The following is a 21,926-nucleotide window of genomic DNA, read 5'->3' as shown; positions in this document are numbered from 1 at the left end:
CAGGTACCAAATGTTGTTTTTTGACATAGAGGGCCTTCCATGCTTAAGTTGTAAGTTAAGCAATACATGAACATTACATTACGAAAACATTCTTTTCATATTCAAATTTCATCTTAACAGTAAATTCAAACATATCATTTACTATATCACTCCTCAACAATAAATTTTATAGAACCATCTTCCTACATATGTCTTTTTCACTATTTCCTAGGTCCCAAATGTTTTATAACATACAGGACCTGTTGTTAAAATCTTTACTTAAGAACAATCAAATTTAGACACATGTATAGTTGGTTGCCTATTGATACCTACAAAATTTCATTTTTATCTAAATAATTCTAAATTAATTTATAAAACAAATTTTTCAATGTTTTTCAACATAAATATAGGACAAATTCACATTACAGACTACAACATTGATGGTTGATACTGTTATATTATTACAATTATAATTTATTCAATTTTAAATATTGCTGGCTTCTGTCATTTTAGACAACTACCGTAAGTTGCACTGACTGATTTGTTCCGACATCTGTCCTAACATGTCAATATTGTCATTTTTATCAGTTCTTATCAACAGGTCCTCGAAGACACTTTGTCTCAGGACCAACTAACCGATGTAGAGCCATACGTTGCCATGTTACCAATTCCAACGGTAACTTAGACATCTTAATTTTTAATAGTATATAATCTCCCTACGCATCTGGTATTTATAGATCTGGAGAAGGCTTATGATACAGTTCCTTTAAAACTCTTATTTAGTGTCTTGACGAAAACGGACCTTAGTAAAACATATCTAAAAGCAATACTGAACATCTATAAATGTCCTCAAAGCACTGTAAAAACAGGAAATACTTTCTCAAGGGTATTCACAGTAACGAAAGGCTTGAGACAAGGATGTTGTCTTTCCCCCACCCTATTCAAAATATATATCCAAGAAGCACTGAACCAGTGGAGACAAAAATGTGCGGGAATGGGGTTGAAGCTTAACAACCATTATCTGACAACGCTGTTCTTTGCAGATGACCAAGTACTAATTGCAAGCTGTGAAGAAGATGCAGATTATATGCTTAGAAAGCTCAAAGATGAATACGAAAAATGGGGGATGAGTATGAATATGTCTAAAACAGAATATATGCGAATAGGCAGTGAAGACGAAGACCCGGATTTGGAAATTAGACAAATGAAAAGGTGCTACGAATACAAATATTTGGGAAGTATTATCTGCAGTAAAGGAACAACGGAACGAGATATAGACTATAGAGTGCAACAAGGCAGGAAGAGTGTTCAAATTCTGAATTCGATACTTTGGTCCAACAAAGCTACTATGCGAACTAAAATGACTATCTACAAAGTAATTGTAGAGCCCATTCTTACATATGGAGCAGAATGTTGGCAAATGACAGTAAAAGGAAAGAAAAAAGTTGAAACGGTTGAAATGGACTACCTAAGAAGAGCTTGCCGTATATCAAGAGTAGAACGTATATCTAATTCTGAAATTAGAAGAAAAACAGATAGAGTACATACAACTTCTGAAAGAATAGAAACTAGACAGTTAATATGGTATGGACACGTACAGAGGATGGACGACAACAGATGGCCAAAAAGAGCTATGGAATACAATCCAAGTAATAGAAGGAAACGAGGAAGACCAGCCAAGTCTTGGATACAAGGTGTTATGGAAACCATGAAAGATAGAGCCATTGATGAAGACACCTGGAGAGATAGAAAAAGATGGCGATCGAAATGCGGGAAGCGGCAGAAGCTGTAGGATCCCCGCTTATATATATATATATATATATATATATATATATATATATATATATATATATATATATATATATATATATATATATATATATATATTTATATATATATATATATATATATATATATATATATATATATATATATATGTATATATATATATATATATATATATATATAATGTAACATATTTGTAAATTTATATCATTAAAAGGGTTTTTACCCATATATTTTAGTGGCTTACATCATGTCCACTTTGTAAGTATTAACCACATTTTGCATAACCTTAGTCAACATTTTAAACCTTACGTTCTTTTTAATTAAAGTGGTTAATTACTTTCAGGTTACACTGATGATGGAATTTACATTCCGAAAACGTTCTGTATTTGTGTTATAGCCCGTTTGGGTGTTTTATTTATACCTTTTACTAAAAATTTTGAAATAAAATTTTTTTTGGGATTTATCTAATGTTTCTACAGAAGGGTAATGACCTTATGTACAAAAAATTAGATGTAATACTACAGATTAGCTTAGGACATACCAAAAGCATTGAGGCCAATAAGGGTGTGGCTCTTACATCCAACCCTGACAAAACCGGAGAGGAAAAAGTCCATAGGCCGATAAGTCTGATGTGATTCATACTGAATACTCTAGAAAAACTGCTCCATAAGTATATTAGAGATGGTTTACTGGTTGAAACTCGGATGCATTACACAGATCACCTAACCTCTAGATGCTTCACGACAATACTTTAGTTGGATATGAAATTCAGCGCTCCAAGAGATTTGTATCGGAACTAATTCAAACGATAAATTACGCGGGAAATTCAAAATTTAATTTTGGTGGGAAAATTTAAATAAAGCTTAAAATATTTAAATATAATTTGGTATATTTGAAAAAAAAATTGTATTTGAAATTTTTTTTTTTAAATTCAAATTATTTTTAAATTCAAATATACACAATACCGTTTACGAAAAAATAAGACAAAACATTTAATAAAACAATTTAATTTTTATTTATTTAATACATGTAAAACAACTTTGTATATAAATTTAGAATAGAATAGAAATATGCTTTATTACCACTGAAAATTGTACAATTTTATGGACAAAGCTTACAAAAAGTCAGAAAAATAACAATTTAAAATTTACTGAAATTACATAAATCGTCAATATCACAAAATAAAAGATAATAAAATACACAATGTATTGCAAAATTTAAATAAACTGCAAATTGCATAATAAATCCTTACGAACTAATAGGTTTAAGTTTTTGCATGTGATACTTAAATATACAAATACTTTAGTTACTTATACATAAAACTATTCGTTAAGAAACTCTTCTACTGAATAATATGGTATTTCAGATAGATAGGTTTTTGTTCTTTTACGGAACTTAAGGAAAGAAGTTGCAGATTTAAGTTGCAAAGGGAGATGGTTGTATAATCTTTTTACTGAATATAATATAGATTTCTTTACTAACGCAGTGGACGGGATCAGTAAATACGCTTGAAAGATTGAATTTCTGGTGGAGTAGTCATAATTAGGTCTTGCTGAAAAACATGTAGGCGTTTACGAATTAAGCAAACAGTTTCTAAAATATATAAAGAAGGAAGACTTAAAATCCCGTGATTTTTTAAGTATCTTCTATCTATCTATCTGCAATATGTTATTCTACCGAGAGCAAAAAGATACCGTATTGCTCTTTTTTTGTTTGTAATTTAAAAACAACTGTCAGATTGGGCAGCTGTTCTAGAACCCCAAAAATGAAGACCATATCGAAGATGAGACTCGAACAAAGAAAAATATGTTATTTTGGAAGATGCTAAATTAATTTTCTTCAAAACAGATCTTATTGCATAGCAGGCTGAAGCTAGTTTCTTACTTAACAAATCGATATGAAGGGACCATTTAAGGTTGCTGATCTGGCTATTATTAAGAAGCAAGGATTGAAGAGCTTTATAGGATAATGATAGGATAGGATAGGATAATTATCCACGTTAAAAGAGAGTAAATTAGAGTCTGACTAGGTTTTTATTTTAAATAGATCAGAAGTTATAGTTGCATGAAGAATTGAAATATTAGAGTTTCTCCAGGTAATACTGGTATCATCAGCAAAAAGAAAAATGTTTCCATCGGTTTTAAGTTGGTGATGTGATTTATAAAGATAAGGAAAAGTAGATGACCCAATACTGAACCTTGTGGTACTCCACATACAATGCTTTTGTGACTAGAAGCTGTATCATTTGCTACAACTAGTTATTTCCTATTCCCTAAGTAAGATTGGAACCAATTCAAAGAAATACCTCGAATTCCATAGAAATTTGTTTTTATCAAAATGTCATGGTTTATACAATCAAAAGCTTTGGCATAGTCACAAAAAACAGTGGCAGTGTAAAGATTATTGTGTAGTGCTCGATAGACCTCATTTGGTACATACATAGCATCACTGGTACACTTATTACATAAAAACCAGATCTGACTTTCTGATTTTTTACAAATCATTAAATATAAATATAACTTAAACTAAAGGAGCACATAATACACACTATACAAGCATAAATACAAACTGGTATGACTGGTATTAAGATGACCAATTATGGGGATAAATAGGATACTATGAAACATATATATTTTTTATGTGTGCAACTAATGATCAGTAAAAATGTGATACAAAGATCTCTAATTTCACTCATTTTAGTTGCTTTAGTATGTACTTGAATGTATTTATTTATTTACGCATGTACCATTTACACAGGAACAAATATAAAATTTCTATAGTTAGCATATTAACATGGTAATAAAATAAACTATTTAAAGGCCGCTTGGAAATACATAAATACAAATTTCAATGTCAAAAAACAATTGAGATTTATTCTAAGAAAAAAATGTACATCAATAATGGGTACATCCACCTTTGGCTCTCTTGAATTTTAAAATAATCGGCTACACTAGTTATCTCCACATAAAGTTTGAGATTATCAGCAACGACTAAAAACCTGTTATACTTAATTAATAAAGCTATATCATTAATAGACATATTGAACAGTAAAGATCCCAAATAAGGGCCATCAGATGAAACAATTATAGCAGAGGTAATAAGACTTTACCTTCATGTACCAAACCCAATTACTCAAATAGAGTAATCGCTTCCACTTAAGCAGAAAGTCCATACAGCTGAGGTTTATGAAGCAACACACCATGATTCAACCAGTAAAAGACCTTTAAAAAGTTAATATATATTTCAAATACCTGAACCTCCTTTTGGAAAGCTAAAACAATGTGTTTTTGATAGATAATCAAATTAGTTAAGATAGACTTTTTACTCCCTAATCCATGTTGGTGGCTCATCAATAGAACATTACAGTACCAATTAAAAGGTGGCACAGAAGCCACTGAAATAACTTAGGGATTGAAAATAGTATAACCACATCATCATTTCTTTAAAAAAGGAGTAATATAACTACTATCATTCCAAGTTAAAGGATATAAGTTTAATGATGGTTTTATTATGGTTAAATAAATAATAACATAAAGGTACACAGATAGATTAAGGCATCCTTTTAGAGAATAACTGCGAACATTATCAGGACCATAGTTTAATTTATATTTCAGGCACAAAATTCTATCATGAAGATTAGAAAGCGAAAACGTAATGAAGGGTATACCCACAGTATTAACCAATTTATATGCATATAATAATTATAATATAAATTCAGGTCTTTTAATACATTTTCTTTTTACTCTGCCTACATTCATCTTATTTGCCATGATTTTTGTTTTATTTGTTCCAGAGTAATGCATGCTTTTACCTTGCAGAATCCGATTAACATCCTTACACCAGTTATGTATTATGGTTTTAATTGAAAATTTTAATACTAATTTAATTAAATTGATTTTATGGGACTTGCAAGTTATAAATTCAAAATTTACCTTATCAAGTACAATTGATTCTATTGTATTTATTAAAAACTTTGAATGTGGTTGTTCATTTAAACAAAAGTGAATAATTTTTACAATATTATAAAAGGCTTCAACAAAACAAGAAGTAGGATAACACAATCTTCGAATACCACTGGTATATTCCCTTAAATCCAGCATCATATAGATTTCAGATGTATAATTGGCAGAAAACATTGTTTTTCTACAATCTGAACAACGAATGAGTTTTTTAATTTTCTTTAAAATAAAACCTGCAACATAACTGGTGGAAAGTTCCTAAATTTTCTTTACAATTGGAATTTTTGATATTGTTATTGGACCAGAATATGATATTTTATAATTATCACAATCTGGAGATTGTAATATGTTTGAATTAAAAAGTTTTGTCATTGGCACAAAAACATTAAAAGAATCATCCTTCTCACAGTTAAAGGTTTTTTTATACCTATCTAAAGGCATAATGGAATTCACCAACAAGGTTTTAAAAATCCCTGTAAATTGGGAGGCTGAAGGATTAGTATTAAGTGCCCCAAAACTTCTTAATTGGCCAAAAGTATTTTCCAAAGCATCCTGATTTAGCCTTCTTGTTAACAAATATTGAAATCCTTTAGTCTTTAAATAATTCCAAATTGCCTTTGTATTTTGTATATTAAAAATCCAATTTTTTAAGCTAGGTGGTCTTGCTTGATCATGATTTGACCTTTTTATAAATTTCATAGTCTGAAGAAGGGGAAGTGCTTCTTGATTCCAAAAATGTAAATGACCAGATTTATCAGAAAGGCCACATCTTAATTCTTTTCCTTTATCAGGAAGTTTATTCGAACCATTCAATGAATCAAACAGACGATCAAAAAAATACAATAGGCTTGCAGTTTCGTCAACATGTTCTCCAATTCTCCTTTCAGTATCTAAAAATAGTAAGAAAAAAATAATAAAGAACACGAAAAAGTAATAATAATAATTTACCAATACGATGAATTAATTGAAGTGCTGCTGCTACTCTTTGGCTAAATATCTGTACTGCCATTTTAACCTTCATTTTCTTTAATTTATTTTCATATATATGTTCATCAGATATATGGGGAAGAACTCTTAAGCCATCTGATGCTTCACTATCATATTCATATAATTTTTGGATATGGGTCCACTTTGCCATTTTTTGAATATTATTGGTAAAATATATTAAATCTTTTTTTATGAGATTATTTCTCATCCCCTTCAAAAGATGAGGAGGATCAAACAAAGGGTATAGAATACATCCTTCGACCTCAAAGGAGTTATTTCTATATTGATTTGCATTGCCTTGTCTCAGATATTCTGCTTCTGTATCTTTTACAAGCATATTTATTACAGCTGAATTTTTTTGATCACAGATAACAGTAACAGGTGTAAGTCCAATATTTAATAAATTAGAAATGACTTCCACCAACAATTTTTTAATTTGAGGGGTTTTTGCACCACCTCTGCTACAAAAGTGGTATGAAATAGGTGATTTCCACGGTTTTCTTAGACCTCTTACCATAAAAACTAGAACATGATCTGCTATATATGAGTCTCTGTCTTCTCCCATGTCTTCAAAACCTTCTATACACCTAGTATGCTCATTGTAATGAAGACTTGGCATAATCGCCATTTCGTCAAACATTATAGCTATATGCTTATCCATTCCTTCCAGTTTTGATGTTGATGCTTTTAGTGACTCAAATATTAACTTATTAATTCCTGGGCCTCCAATAGTTTGAGCCAGAAGTCTATTTAATGTTGACTTACTGGGTAAGATAAATATATTGGAAAGAATACTATATGAACGAGCACTTTGTTTGTATAAAGACAAAGCCAAACATTTCTCATTAAGGGTAAATCGTCTAAGCTTTTTTGCTTTACAGCTCTCTCTGAACTGAATTTGAATTAGCATAGTTGCCATTCTATTAACGTTCTGAAGATCACCCAACTTATTTTCTTTATAAAACTCTTCAGCTTCAAACAGTCTGCGTTGAAAAGACTTTTTGCTATTTCTTTCCAAAGAGTATTTGTGGTGCAATTGTTTTAATGCTCCATATAATTTTTTCTTTTTAGGGATAATTGTACCTCTTGATATATTACACTGCTGCAATATTTTCAGTGGTGTGATATTCTTAAGGGCGACACCTAAAAATAAATGTGATGTTAATTTCTTTATTCAATCCTTACAAGGCAAAATCGATTCATTATATTAACCTTCGTGTAGTGGCATTATTGTGTGAGAGACTTAGTAGACTGTTTTTTGATGTGAGTATTAAACAATTTGGACGATTTTCACATTTGGTCCCATTGAAGATAGCTACAAAGGAGCTGTGAATTAAATTCACAAAACAAATTTTTGACGTTTGACTGTGTTGACATGTCTTTATAATGTATATGTTGTAGGCTTCAATTACAAATAGAGAAGCTTTCAAAAATACATTTCTATTATATTATTATATAAATTATGCAATTTTTTTATTTTTTTATATACAACACGAACGAATAAATACTCGTTTTTTCTCATATTAATTGCAGTTAATGATTACAACATTTTTTTGGCATTTGCCTTTGATAATAAGCTAATAGATTTGGCAATATTAAAACCACCAGTTGCCAGATTGTTACAGATGGTCACCAGATGTCTGTGGAAAGTACCTGAATACTATTCTTATTATTTTTTTAAAGAATTTCTTTTTTACTGTTAGTTTGTTAACATTCTATTGGATTTTTATTAATTATAAATCACATGCTATTTCCCGATTTATTAAAAAAACATGGCAACACAGTCAAGCGCCAACATTTCGTTCTATGAACTTTAATTGACAGCTCAATTATAGCTATCTTCAATGGGACCAAATGTGAAAATCGTCCAACAATTTATTATAAGTACTAGAATGTTTCAGTACCTTCATATATCTTTGTTAGATTTTAGCAATGGGAGATTATAAACACAGACAAGCTCCTATTTCTAGTTTTTAGCCCCAGCTGGTCTATGACACTGAGGCAACTAAACTTAAAATCTCTAGTATCACTATCCGAAGGTTAAGCAAACTGTTAATTTTACCGTTAATCATATTAGAGAATATTTACAAATCTGCTGATGACAATACAAAATATAAAATTTTAACTACAATTACCTTTTAAATCCTTACTCTCATCAGTTTGTATTAAAATTTCTTCGTTTGGTAACTGTGCATCATTGTGTTCGGCAACTAAAAAGTTTCATAAAATAGTAACCAATTTGAAAATTATTGTTATCTTCGTAATACTTACTACAATGGGGTATCTCAAACGATTGAAATATGTGTGAAGATTGTGCATCTCTACTTGTTGAAGAACTCTCAACTAAAACAAAAAGTTAATATAATAATTTATAACATGATTCACTTCAAGTAAAATCATTTTTATTAAGTACATATTAGGGTTACTTACTTTCGGTTACATTTGCTTCCACACTCAACATTGAAATACTTCTGGGATGTACATTAGATTATTTGTTCTCTAATATCAAATATTTATGTGACTCACCATACAAATGTAAGCTAGGAATTGCATTTTTATACAATTTATGGCTCCATGAAGAAACAAACTTATCTTCAAAGTGTCTGTGGCAGATTCGTTTTGTTTTAAAAACTGTACTGGAATTCATCATATCTAAATTAGGATTTTTTATAACACTAAGCCACTTCCTAAATCGTATAATGTCTTTATCAGGATTTGGAAAGGCATGTCTAATTGATGACGAATTGGTACATTGTAGGATACAACATTCATTGTGAAAAACCATATTTAACTAATTATTATTAATCTGCAAAATACTGTTTGAACACCGCCACGAACATTTAAAACACAGATCACTGAGGTAGGTGATTTGTAATTTACAAACTAATTTGAGGTTAATGCTAACAATAACCCAGAGATATTAAACCAAGTTTAGTTTAATTTCTTTGCAATAATAACCATCAAATTCAAATCAAAATCTGACTATATAGACGCTAATCAATTACTGACAATTAGCAATTGACAATTATAATTTTTAGTTGTGTTCTAAACCTAAACTGTAAAGGTAAAGACAGACTAAAGCGACATCTGAAGATTTGTATCGGTACTACAAATGACATTTAGTTTAGTTTGACCTTGAGCTACCTACGTGAAACGTCTAGTTATTAGTGGTCTGTGATGCATTACGGACAGTATGCGTATCGAGCAGGATTCTCAAAGGAAACAGCACGGTACCCCCGCGTACAGAAGGTATAGTACGTTCTGGAAAACCAAAAGATGATGTTAAAAAAAATTAACATGGAAGCTTTCGAACTGAAGTGGATCAATATATGCGTAGATAGCCAAGCAGCGATGGGGCTCTTATAAACCTCTCTAGGCGAGTGTGGGAACTCGACAGAGTGGCGGACCATAACCGTGTCACACAGGTATGTTCGGCCAGTGTGTAAAAAAATCTGTATTCTACGGCAACATAACTGTCACTGGAAAAATTTATGCGGTTAACAGCAAAATACTGGACGGACATCTGCTAATGGGGCTGTATTTCTGGTTTATAATGGTATATTTTATTAAAAATATTTATCCAAAAGGATTACAAATTTTAAATATTTTTAATAAAATATACCATTATACACCAGACGTCTTGTAAGTTTTTTTAAACTATAGTATACAGCGAACCACTACGATTTTCCCTTTTACTTTTTAATATTTATTTAATAAAATCCAGGACACTTGTCGACATCACTGTCATCATCAGCTTTATAAAACAGGAGAAACTAAATCTGAAATGTGAAAGAATACACAACTTTAAGAAAGAACTTAGTGTACAAAAAGTTCTTAATGTAAAAAATTTGATACTTACAGAGTCTAATTTAAAGAAACGTGGAAAAGTGGCTAGGTTGCCAATGCCATGTGAACATCCCAAAATTACACCATTACTACTTAAAACTATTTAAACTTATTAAAAGTGTTTATTACATATATATATATATATATATATATATATATATATATATATATATATGTATATATATATATATATATATATATATATATATATATATATATATATTGTTGTTTGGTCTTATATATTTTCTTGAGTATGAACCAAATACAAAATAGCATAATATAAATAAATTAAATAATAATTACTCACACTGATGAGGATCTCTCTTCTCGAACTTCCTTTTTGGATGAACAATTTTTATGGTCATTCGAAATTTGTGCTTTCATCGATTGGATAATCCTCATTTGTCTTGGATGTAAGAGTGGAGCCACTTCTTTACCTGCAATTATATTAAAAATTCAATAATAACTCAATACTAAACTATAGAAGAAATATTTTATTTTTTTTGCTGGTTGATTATAATAAACATTGTGGAAATATTAGCAGGTTAATCATTGACTATAGAGGAAAAGCTGGTAATATAGAGCCTGCTTTTTATATGGAACCCGCATATATTTATTAGAAAACACACACTGACATATATCTCTACTACCTAAAATTACGGTATTAGTTACATATAACTAACACTTCCATATAATTACATAGTGACTAATTTGTTCGTAACCATACTACCGACTTAAAATCTCCTACTGCAAGTGGTCCACGTTTCGTTTTCATGCATGCAGGGAGCAAAGATGGTAACGGCGCTGAACTAATTTTCTTAGCAAAGCAAAATACAGCAGATCATCATGACGAAATGGATGGTTCTTTTAGATAAAATTGGATTAAAACTAAACTTTTTCCAAATATTCCCGAGGAAACTCTTATAGTAGTAGACAATGCGTCTATTACTCTAGGAAGTTGGAAAGATTACTTGAAATCCGAGTTATTGAACGTAGTAGCACAATTTAAATCACAGTATAATGAACGTATCGTAGATATTATATTATTAAAATTGTCTCCATAGCACGGCGAACTAAATCACATAAAGCTGGTATGGAGTAAAGCCAAAAAATCAAAACTCAAGTTACTCCACAAAAATGGAATAATAAGGTATATGTAATAAGTAGACTTCGGCAAATATGCAAATAAAATGTAGAAAATATGCGCATAAATATGCACGTGTTTACCCAAAAATATGCAAATATTTTACAAAATATGCATACAAATAAATAAAAAAATCGTAAAATAGTAACAATTTTATTTAAAAAAAAAGTGTACATAACTAAATATTTCCTACTATTCATTAAGATTTACATTTATTTTAAGTAACTACATCATTTTTAAGTATGAATAAACTTATTTAGAATTATGGTAACAATAAATGACCAAGTGGTGTTCAAAATTTTCTAACAAAAACTTGTGGCTTCTGTCTGAGTATATATATTTATATATGGAAAAACTTCGTTCAACATCAACTGATGTAACGGGAGCATTTTTCAAACTAACCAAAACATTTGGTTCTAAATTAATTGTTTCCGAAATATTTCCAGCTAGAACACTGACTACTTCAGAAAGAATATGGTAACCTTTATTTTTTTCCATAGTAGCTTCAAATTTTTTTAAAATATCTTTTCCAATATTACCTCTAACGTTCCGACAACATGGCGCAAATTCTTTTATTAATGCTGTACTTTTGAACAATGACAGTTTTGGTGATTCTGAGTAATTGTTTTTTGAACAAAACTAAAATTTGATTTTATAAATGAAAGTTCTTGTTGAAGCAAGTTACTCTGAAAAGTTTGTTTAGAATCCAAAAGAGATTGGGAACTTTCATCTGTTAACGTATCAATTATGTTCTTTATTTTAACAAAATGATCTGCATAAAAATTAGCTGCTTCTAACCATGTTCCCCATCGCGTTAAAATAGATTGTGGTGGAAGAGGAATGTTAGGTAGCATTTCTTTATAAAGTTGAATTCTTATAGGAGATTTAAGAAATACTTTTTTGACACTGGATATCATGGTATTTACAAGAGGAAACTTTTTTCGTATTTCCTCTGCAACTCTGTTTAATCCATGCGCTACACAAGTAACATGTATTAAATCTGGGAAAAATATTTTTAAATTTTGTCCTGCTTTCACCATATAAGGAGCAGCATCCGATAAAATAAGCAGTAATTTATTAGAAGGAATAGTTGTCGGAAGAAAAAAAGTTGCTAATGTTTCTTGTATAAAACGCGAAATTGTTAAAGCATTTGTTTTCTCAAGTTGCTGGCATGAAATAAGATGAGATTTTGGTAAGGTATCTTCTTTAAGAACACCAATCAATAAATGAGCAATATACTTTCCTGAGGAATCAGTGGTTTCGTCTACAGATATGTAAAAATAATTATCTGCAATTTCTTCCACTATTAATTAACACCGACGAGTATAGCCCGTTCACATTATTTCTTCTTAGAGACCGATCACTTGGAACATTAAGTTTGCAATATTTTTTAGAAACGAACTAAAATTTACATTTGCTAATTTTGAAAGCGGTATGTTTGCAGACACTAATGCGCGATACAAGTCTTCATTAAAAGTTTCTTGCTCATCTAATTTTTTTGAAGTAGATTGGAAACATTTAGCCATTGAAGTTTGATGTTTTCCTCCTATTTTTCCTTTTTTTGCAATGTGTGAAGCAGTTCTCACATGTTGGTCTATCTGAAATTTCTTCTCACATGCTATCTATAAATAAAAATAAAAACCTTTATTTTAACCCAACCTTTAAAATATAAAAATATACAAGGTGTTTTTGGTTAATCAAATAACTGGTTTGGAAAAAAAAACACTCGCTAAGTGTTTTAAATGCAGTATTAATCCACAAATTAGTTTTTGTTACTAACCATTAGTACATCATATAACTTATTTTAAAATTCAACAAAAGTTTTTTTTTTTGTTAATTCAATTACAATAAAAATAATTGTGTTTTAGAATAGATGACTTCATAAAAAAAAGTAAAGGTGAAAAATTTTTCTAAATACACACCATTGTATTGTACCATGGACAATTTTTTCTCACTAAAGGAAGCTATTTTTCATTTAAAAACAACCTACGAGTACTAAATTTCAAGTAAATACGTTTATTGGTTTTAAAGTTATTGTTGTTATTAACTAAAAGAATTTAATTTTTTTTAATTTTAACACCCTGTATCTCGAAAAGTAAATAAGTTTGACCCCTCATTAACTATATCGTTTTGTTCAATTTTTCGAGAAGTATCTACAGTCAAACGTTGTAAGTGTCATTTGAAAACACCCTGTATGTATGAAATATTAGATATTTAATAGAAAATATTAGATACTTACAATTTTGCCACAGACTGAACAATAGATTTTTCCCATATCCATAGACAGCTCTTTATAAGGTTTAATCCAAGTTGAAGCACTGGTTGTTTTAGGCATTATAAAATCACAATCTTCCTTTTTGTTACGCACAACGAGTGTTTACGCTTTAAATATCAAAACAAAAATGATTTACAAATCTGAGCATCAAATTAGAAATGTTTAGGTACCTAATTCAATAAACTGGGAGATTTTGGAAAATCCCTAAATTAGGAACAAAACTATTAGCCGTTTACCTGCTGTTAAGATACAATAAATTGTAGATACATTTGGGGATTAGATCATAAAATGCAAATGAGCGAACCCTTAGCGATTATCCAATAACTGAATGCCTCAGTGACCGAGACTTTCTAAGAATGTTGAGGGCTACTTAAATTGATCTTCTTTGAAATTGTAAATGTTTTGTACCTGTAGAGATTACGTACTTAGATCATTTCTTGATTAAAATGACTACAAAATTTTATACAAGAATTGAAATAAATTGGTATGTTTAAAAATTTTCAAATACGGTATAAAAATCTGAACTTTTATGCACTTTATGCAAACTTTTATACAAATATGCCAAAATATGAAATATTTGCATAAAATATGCACAATATGCAAAATATGCAATATGCATATTTGCCGAAGTCTAGTAATAAGTAACTAGCGTAGGAAAGTCAATGTGAAATATCATAATTTAATGGACAATTCGACCCAGTTATAATAAAAGCCAATGACGACAGTAAGAGTGAAAGTAAAGAAGTCGAGAGTATGGAATATAAACTGATGTATTATATATATATATATATATATATATATATATATATATATATATAATATATATATATATATATATATATATATATATATATTATTGTGATATTTAAAGTCTTGGTGCGCCAAGCAATAATTAGCTAATTAATTTTTGATTAATTAAAATTATTTAAATGATATAATTATGACTCTATCACAATTTTTAATTCTTTTATCTCAGGGTTAAATTCGTGCTTCAATATCTATGCTATTACATGTGAAAGGTAAGGTCCAGAGAATACCGGAATAATAAAAAACACATATGATCTAACACTATATATTGAAATAAAAATAATGAAATAATTCACACTCAAAAGTTTTCAATAAACAAATCTCATATAAGGATTCTCAAAATTTTGTTCTCCGTACATGAACAATCAAAATTAATGGTACAAACAATATTAATTGAAAACTCAAAATCCCAAACTATTCTAACTCTCCTAATCAAAATATTTATATCCTTTCTAAATCACGTGTAAAAATTGTGTTATCAATAAAAGAAAAAAAAACTGCAGAAAACAAAAATATCTCTCTCTGATGATGAGTGGTCCAAATCCTTGTTCCTTGTAGACTATATTATCTCCTCTCAACCGCTCCCTATGTAATCAGCAATCTTACACAGATTGTTGCAAGTATATCGTCCTTAATGATCTCCTTCAAAAGCACAAATCATTCAAATTATGATAGCCTTTCTCCTCTCGATAAACTGAATCTCTCGTTGGCCCGAGTGAAAAATGACTCTTGGAATATCTTCTCTTTACGATAAACTGAATCTCTCGTTGGACTGAACAGTGACTCTTGGAATATAAGTAGAGAAATATGACTTACAATATTTTGCTGCTTCAGCTCCTGGCAGATACACTAACTCCACAAAAACTCACTAACATTCAACACTACTGCTTGCTACATTTCAGGAACCGCCAGAGAACAATCCCTGTTCCTCTTACAGATTTGGAAAACCAACTGACTATATCTTTTCTCTCTCCTCAATCTCGCTAAACTTTTTTCTACATACTTATCCCACCTTTTTCAATCTCCGCCAATCAAAACTCGTCACAATTCCCCCATTTTTTCATTTCGATAACAAACAAATTTTTACCTATACTTATAAATTTCCTAAAACTTATTTACAAATAATATTTTTCTATAATTCTTAAAAACTAACAAAAACCTCTTTCTATAATCCCTTCTATTGTCTTTAATCACTGCATTAATGTATTTTGAAAAACCCCGTTCAATTGTCTGTGGCTTTCACTTAAACTTATGCGGGTCACTCAAGTATAACAAAGAAATAATTTATGCAAAGCTTACATTTTGTTTAGTACAGGTAATTCAAGAAATTAATAACTCTCCTTCTTCGAAATGTTTGTTGGATATTATCCTACTTATCTGAATTATTTTAATGTTATTGAATTTTGAAATATTTTTAAACAAACCAATATTTTTCTCGATTTTACATATCATAACAATATAAACATATAGACGGGAAACAGGAGAGAAATACTCATCCAAAGTTTCGGTGATATAAAAATATCGTTTGGCGGGGACGTAAAAAAGTTACACCCCGTAATATTCATAAATAATTTAAAAAAGAAAATACAATACATCGGTAACTTCGAAACAGCAAAAGAAACGATAAGGAACCATCTTAAGAATGAGGTGAGTTTAGGGTTTGCAGCAAAGAAGAAGAATTTGACAATTGGCATAAATTCGAACAAAAGTTTTTGAGTTATTTATGTCGTAGATATATATATATATATATATATATATATATATATATATATATATATATATATATATATCTATATTATATTATATTTATATATATATATATATATATATATATATATATATATATTTACATATATATATATATATATATATATATATATATATATATATATATATATATATATATATATATATATATATTGTTATGATGTGTTTTTTGTTTGAATGATGAGCAATGAGTATTTTTAATAATATAATATATAGGGTTTTTATCGCGGTTCTCAAAGAATTAGCTTGTAAGTACTTTTTTAAATTATCTTTATTATAACTATTATGAAACACACATATATATCTAACCTAGTCAATGTAAATTTAAAATAAACTATCTTTAAACTGATATTCTTATAAAACTAATTAAATTCTATAGACAATCTAAAATTTAAACAAACTATCTTCAAAATTGAAATTGTTATGACACTAACTAAATTATATTAACAAAATTTTGTACCTTTCTTTCACTGAATGCCTAAATGAACTGTTTTCCACTATATAGATTCTAATCACCACTGAATGTCTTCGTACTTCAGTTATCCTTGTTTTTTGTGAAATTACTTTTTCCAATTATCAGCTTCTACCAATTTAAGATATAGTTTTCTTCACCAGCATTTATACACCACCAACCAAACCAGCAAACAGCATTTATATTTATTCTTCTTTTCAATATACCAATATCCAATTATTATAAGTTGATTTATACTAATCTCCAACCATAATATAATTTAATTTCTTCCAATATACTTTTATAATCTTCAATAATTATTTGTGTATAATTATAAATGTGCATTAATTATATGCATAATTTTTAATCTTCATTTAACTCACTATATTAAACAATTCGACTATTTGTACCTGATTCACTGACTCCAACTAACTTTCATATTTCTTACTAAACTTTTCTGACTGACTTCTTGAAAATTCTGAACAATTTACTTCACTATTCACTAACTAAATGTGTCTATTAACTTTCATAATGAACTGGCCTGACTTCTGACTAAAAACTTCCTTCATAATAAACTGCTTGACTTCTAACTAAAAACTTCCATCTTGAATCCAAATCACGGGTATTTATATCCTTTTGGATATTCCAGAACCATCTGGTAAGAGATCATGTTCCATTCGTTCTATTAACTTCTATATAGATGTTCTCGAAAAAAATATCTGTTCGATCCACCGCCATAATCATTATTTCGAGAATGTTCGACCGTAAACAATGGTCAAATTCTGCACTCTGGAGAATTCGTTAATGTTCCATTGATAATTTTGTTGACATTTAGGCTTTTCAGATCAGAATAAACATTCAAATTAGTAACTAACACTCTAATTTAATAAAATACACAATTCAAACAATATATTATTATAACCCCACTTTATATTCCCAATTATGATTAATTTCTATCTGTCAATCACTTCGAGAGTATTTTTGGTTGCCTATGCACATGGCTCACTTAAATCTATCTACCACATTATAATTACTAAAATACAACTTTTTACAATTATTATATGCTAATTTCTTAAAATGCCCTCACATAAATATATTTTTATAAATTTCTCTAGTATATAACTTATTTAAAATAATCAAATACTTTTTTATATCTAATATTATGTAGTATATAACTTATAAATTATTTTCTATAAACCCCAATTGTTACAATACCCCAAAAATAATATTTAAAATAAATAATTTACTTATTATTTTTTTAAATATTAATTTTCTCATACCTTATTAAATTTAATAAATTAATAATTCAATTTTTTTTTTATTTATTTAAAATGTGTTAAATACATCCCTGTTCGCTGTCTATGTCAAAGCAGAGAACAACGGATCACAGTTCGGCTATTCTATGGTCAAACTGTCATGTCAAATGGAACAATGGATGCTATATCAGAGAATAAAATATAACCTTAATTAAAATATAATGGATATTGTGTTCTGTTTATTTATAGACAAAATCTAGGAATTATTTCCAGTCAAAATAACTTTCATCAATATAAATTGGTAAGTTTTACACTTTTTATAAAGACATTTACACAATCAATTCTGTATCTAACCCCAAATTATGATTTTTAGGGTACCAAACAATTTCCATATGTACAAAATTCAACAAGTATGATGTCAAAATTTATTCACAACAAAGAAATCTACCATCTATCTATGAAATGGATCTATCAGTAAGTTTTTTTTAAATTCTTTTCTTTGTTTAGTTGACATATTGGGCATTGGTTAGTAATTTCTTTTGCTATACTTATGTCATTCTTTGCAAAATAATTGTTCCTAAATAGCATCCATAGCTTTCTTGAACCAATATGCATATAATTGTTATGTAAATTTTTCAATATTTTCTTTGCTAAAGTTCTAGTTATTACATATACTTCTATGCCATTTATTATTTTATAATATACTCCATCTTTCCTAAGGACTTTTTGTTTTTCACTCAAATTGATCTGATCTCTTATAATTTCTTCTTTAGAATATAATCCAGTACTTTCTACTAATTGATTTAATCCAATTTTTATTGTTCGCTGCCCTTTTTGTGGTGTATTTTCTAACCTTGATAAAGCATCTGCCACTATATTGGATTTTCCAGAAATGTATTTGATTTCAAAGCAGTATTCACTAAGTATTAGACTCCACCGATGTATTCTACTGTTTCCATATTTGTTATTTAATATTGACGTTAAAGCTTGGTGATCTGTTTCTATTGTAAATTCATTACCCAACAAATAAAATCTTAATTTTGTGACACAGTGTATTATACTTGCTAGTTCTAATTCTGAAACTGAGTAACCCTTTTCATGTGGCTTTGTGATTCTTGAAATGAATTGTATTGGGTATTCGACCCCATCATGTATTTGTAATAATACCCCTGATAATCTCTCTATTGATGCATCTGTTCTTAATATGAATGGCTGTGTGTAGTCAGGATAGTATATTTTCAAATTTGACAGAAAAATGTTTTTAATCTCTTGGAATGCTAGTTCTCTTCTCTGACCCCATCTCCATTTTACACCTTTTCTCAGTAGTTCAAGTAATGGAATTTCTTTTATACTTAGATCTGGTATCATCCTTTTATAATAATTAATTATTCCAATAAATCCTCTTAAAGTTCTTAAATTGTGTGGTGTTTTATATTCCTGAATGACTTGTGTCCGTTCTGGATCCATTTCGATTCCCTTAGTGTTAAGTTTATAACCTAGATATATGACTTCTTTTTGAAAAAATGTACATTTTTCTTGATTTATTTTTAGTCCAACTTTGTCTAATCTATTTATTATAATTTTTAGGTGTTTCTCATGATCTTCAGCCGTTTTAGAAAAAATTAATATATCATCAATGTAATGAATTACAAAATGTTCATATTGATCCAAAATATCATGAAGACATCTACATAGAGCACTGCAAGATGATTGAAGTCCAAATGGTACTACTTTGAATTGATATACTACTCCATCTATCTGAAATCCTGTATACTGTCTACTTTTTCTTTCTAGAGGTATTAACCAGAAACTATGCTGTAAATCGATTTTAGTGAAAAATGACATTCCTGTAATTCTTCCTAATATTCCATCTATACTCATTGGTGCTTCAAATTGCTTTTCAGTAATCTTGTTAATATTCCTTGCATCCAAACATAACCTGATTTCACCTGATCTTTTTCGTACTACTACTATGGGGTTAATAAAACGTGTGTCTGCCTTCTCAATGATCCCATCTTCTAACATATTATTAATTGTTTTGTTTACTTCTTCTCTGTATTTATATGGTATTGGGTATGATTTTGTTTTAAAATCTTTTTCTTCTTTAACTTTTATACTATGGATATAATTTTGTGAAATTCTATTTTCTTTATTGACAAGTCCCTTGCGCTGCTGCAATATGGAAATGACTATTGACTTATATTCTTCAGGGCAATTTAAAACTTTCATCATATCTTCTTCTTTACAAATCACATTATTCTTCAATATGTACTCATTATTCCTTGCTTCCAATTTTACGCACTCCGCCTCGTAGGCATCCATCTGCTTAAAATTTCCATTCCTTAAATATTCACTACAATAATTATTCTTTACATTCTTCTGGGACATTTCCCTATCATCAAAATACATTTCTTCTTCATAAACATCATTATTTTCTTTTAATAATATCCTATCAACTCTTATTCCTTCTTCCACCTCATCTCTCTGCATAAATTTAATTATTTGCCCTTCCAAAGTTACCATTTTTTCTTCAAAATCTATCTTTACTTTCTTCTTTTCCAATTCATCATTTCCCATTAATATATCAACACATAAATCCTTGACAATAAATCCTTGCATATTAATTTCTTTATTAAGAATATTAATTTTAAAATTGGCTAGTTTATCAATTTCACCCAACTTCTTATTATTTGCACCAACAATTCTAATCCTTGGAATCCCTATTATATCTGATAGTTTCAATGTATTAAAAATAAAACTCTCCGAGACTAAAGTACTTTCTGAACCAGTATCTATCATAATCTCAATCATTTTATTTTTGGCCAAAGCATCTATATAAATTAAATTAATAGATTCAATAATTTTATCTTCATCTAAAGAAATAAATTCAGAAGGTTTTTCATAATAGCAATGGCCTAACTTGTAATTCAGAAAGTTTACTGAACAAAATTTTGATTATTAGAATTGTCAGATCGTATCTGACCACTTGAATCTGATGTCCTATGTCCTTCCCTACTATGACTTCTACTCACATTTTCCTGCCTTGTAGTACTTCGTTCCCTGTCTTCGCAGCTTCTATTCCTTCGAACACAATTTACCTGTCTGTTATAGTTAGGTCGCTCTGTATTTCTTCTATTGTTAAAATCTTGTCTATTATTATTAGTACTGTTATTAAAATGTTGTTTATTATAATTACTGTTATTATTATTAAAATTTTGTAAATTATTACCATATCTATAATTATTATATGATTGTCTATATTGTTGATTATCATTTTTATTATATTGAAAGTTATTATTGTTTTTTCTGTTGTTATTATTACTTGTCATATTGCCTCTTTGTATTCTTTGAATAAAATTAATAAAACTATCAATTGTTTGAATATTTTGTACAGTTACTGTTTGCACAATATCAGCATCAAAATGTCTAGATACATTTAAGACTGTTTCTTCCTCTCTAAGTGGTGGTTCTAAATATTTTGCAACTGTTATCAGTTTTAATGCATAATCTACCATATTTGATTTTAAATTGTGATTATACTTTCCAAAATATAGAATTTCTCTAAACTTTGCTTGCTCTAATTCACCCCAATAATAATTTAAAAATTTATTTTCAAATGTTTGAAAATTATCTAAATCATTCTCAATACTAGCAAACCAAGTTGCTG

The 21,926-nt window shown here is 28.9% G+C and overlaps 1 protein-coding gene across 2 annotated transcripts in view; it reads right to left on the bottom strand.

Moving 5' to 3' along the window:
- The window catches only part of Shrm (shroom), a 1,116,164-nt gene that overhangs the window by 412,238 nt on the left and 682,000 nt on the right, over positions 1-21,926 (bottom strand). For both annotated transcript variants that reach the window (XM_072540517.1, XM_072540518.1), the window contains exon 9: positions 10,867-10,996. In XM_072540517.1, the coding sequence (XP_072396618.1) occupies positions 10,867-10,996 (130 nt within the window). The remainder of the gene's footprint in view (positions 1-10,866; positions 10,997-21,926) is intronic.

Source organism: Diabrotica undecimpunctata, chromosome 8 (genome assembly GCF_040954645.1).
Source record: "Diabrotica undecimpunctata isolate CICGRU chromosome 8, icDiaUnde3, whole genome shotgun sequence".
Lineage (NCBI taxonomy): Eukaryota > Metazoa > Arthropoda > Insecta > Coleoptera > Chrysomelidae > Diabrotica > Diabrotica undecimpunctata.
The sequence above is the reverse complement of the archived record's forward strand: the minus strand, read 5'-3'. Positions and strand labels throughout refer to the sequence as shown.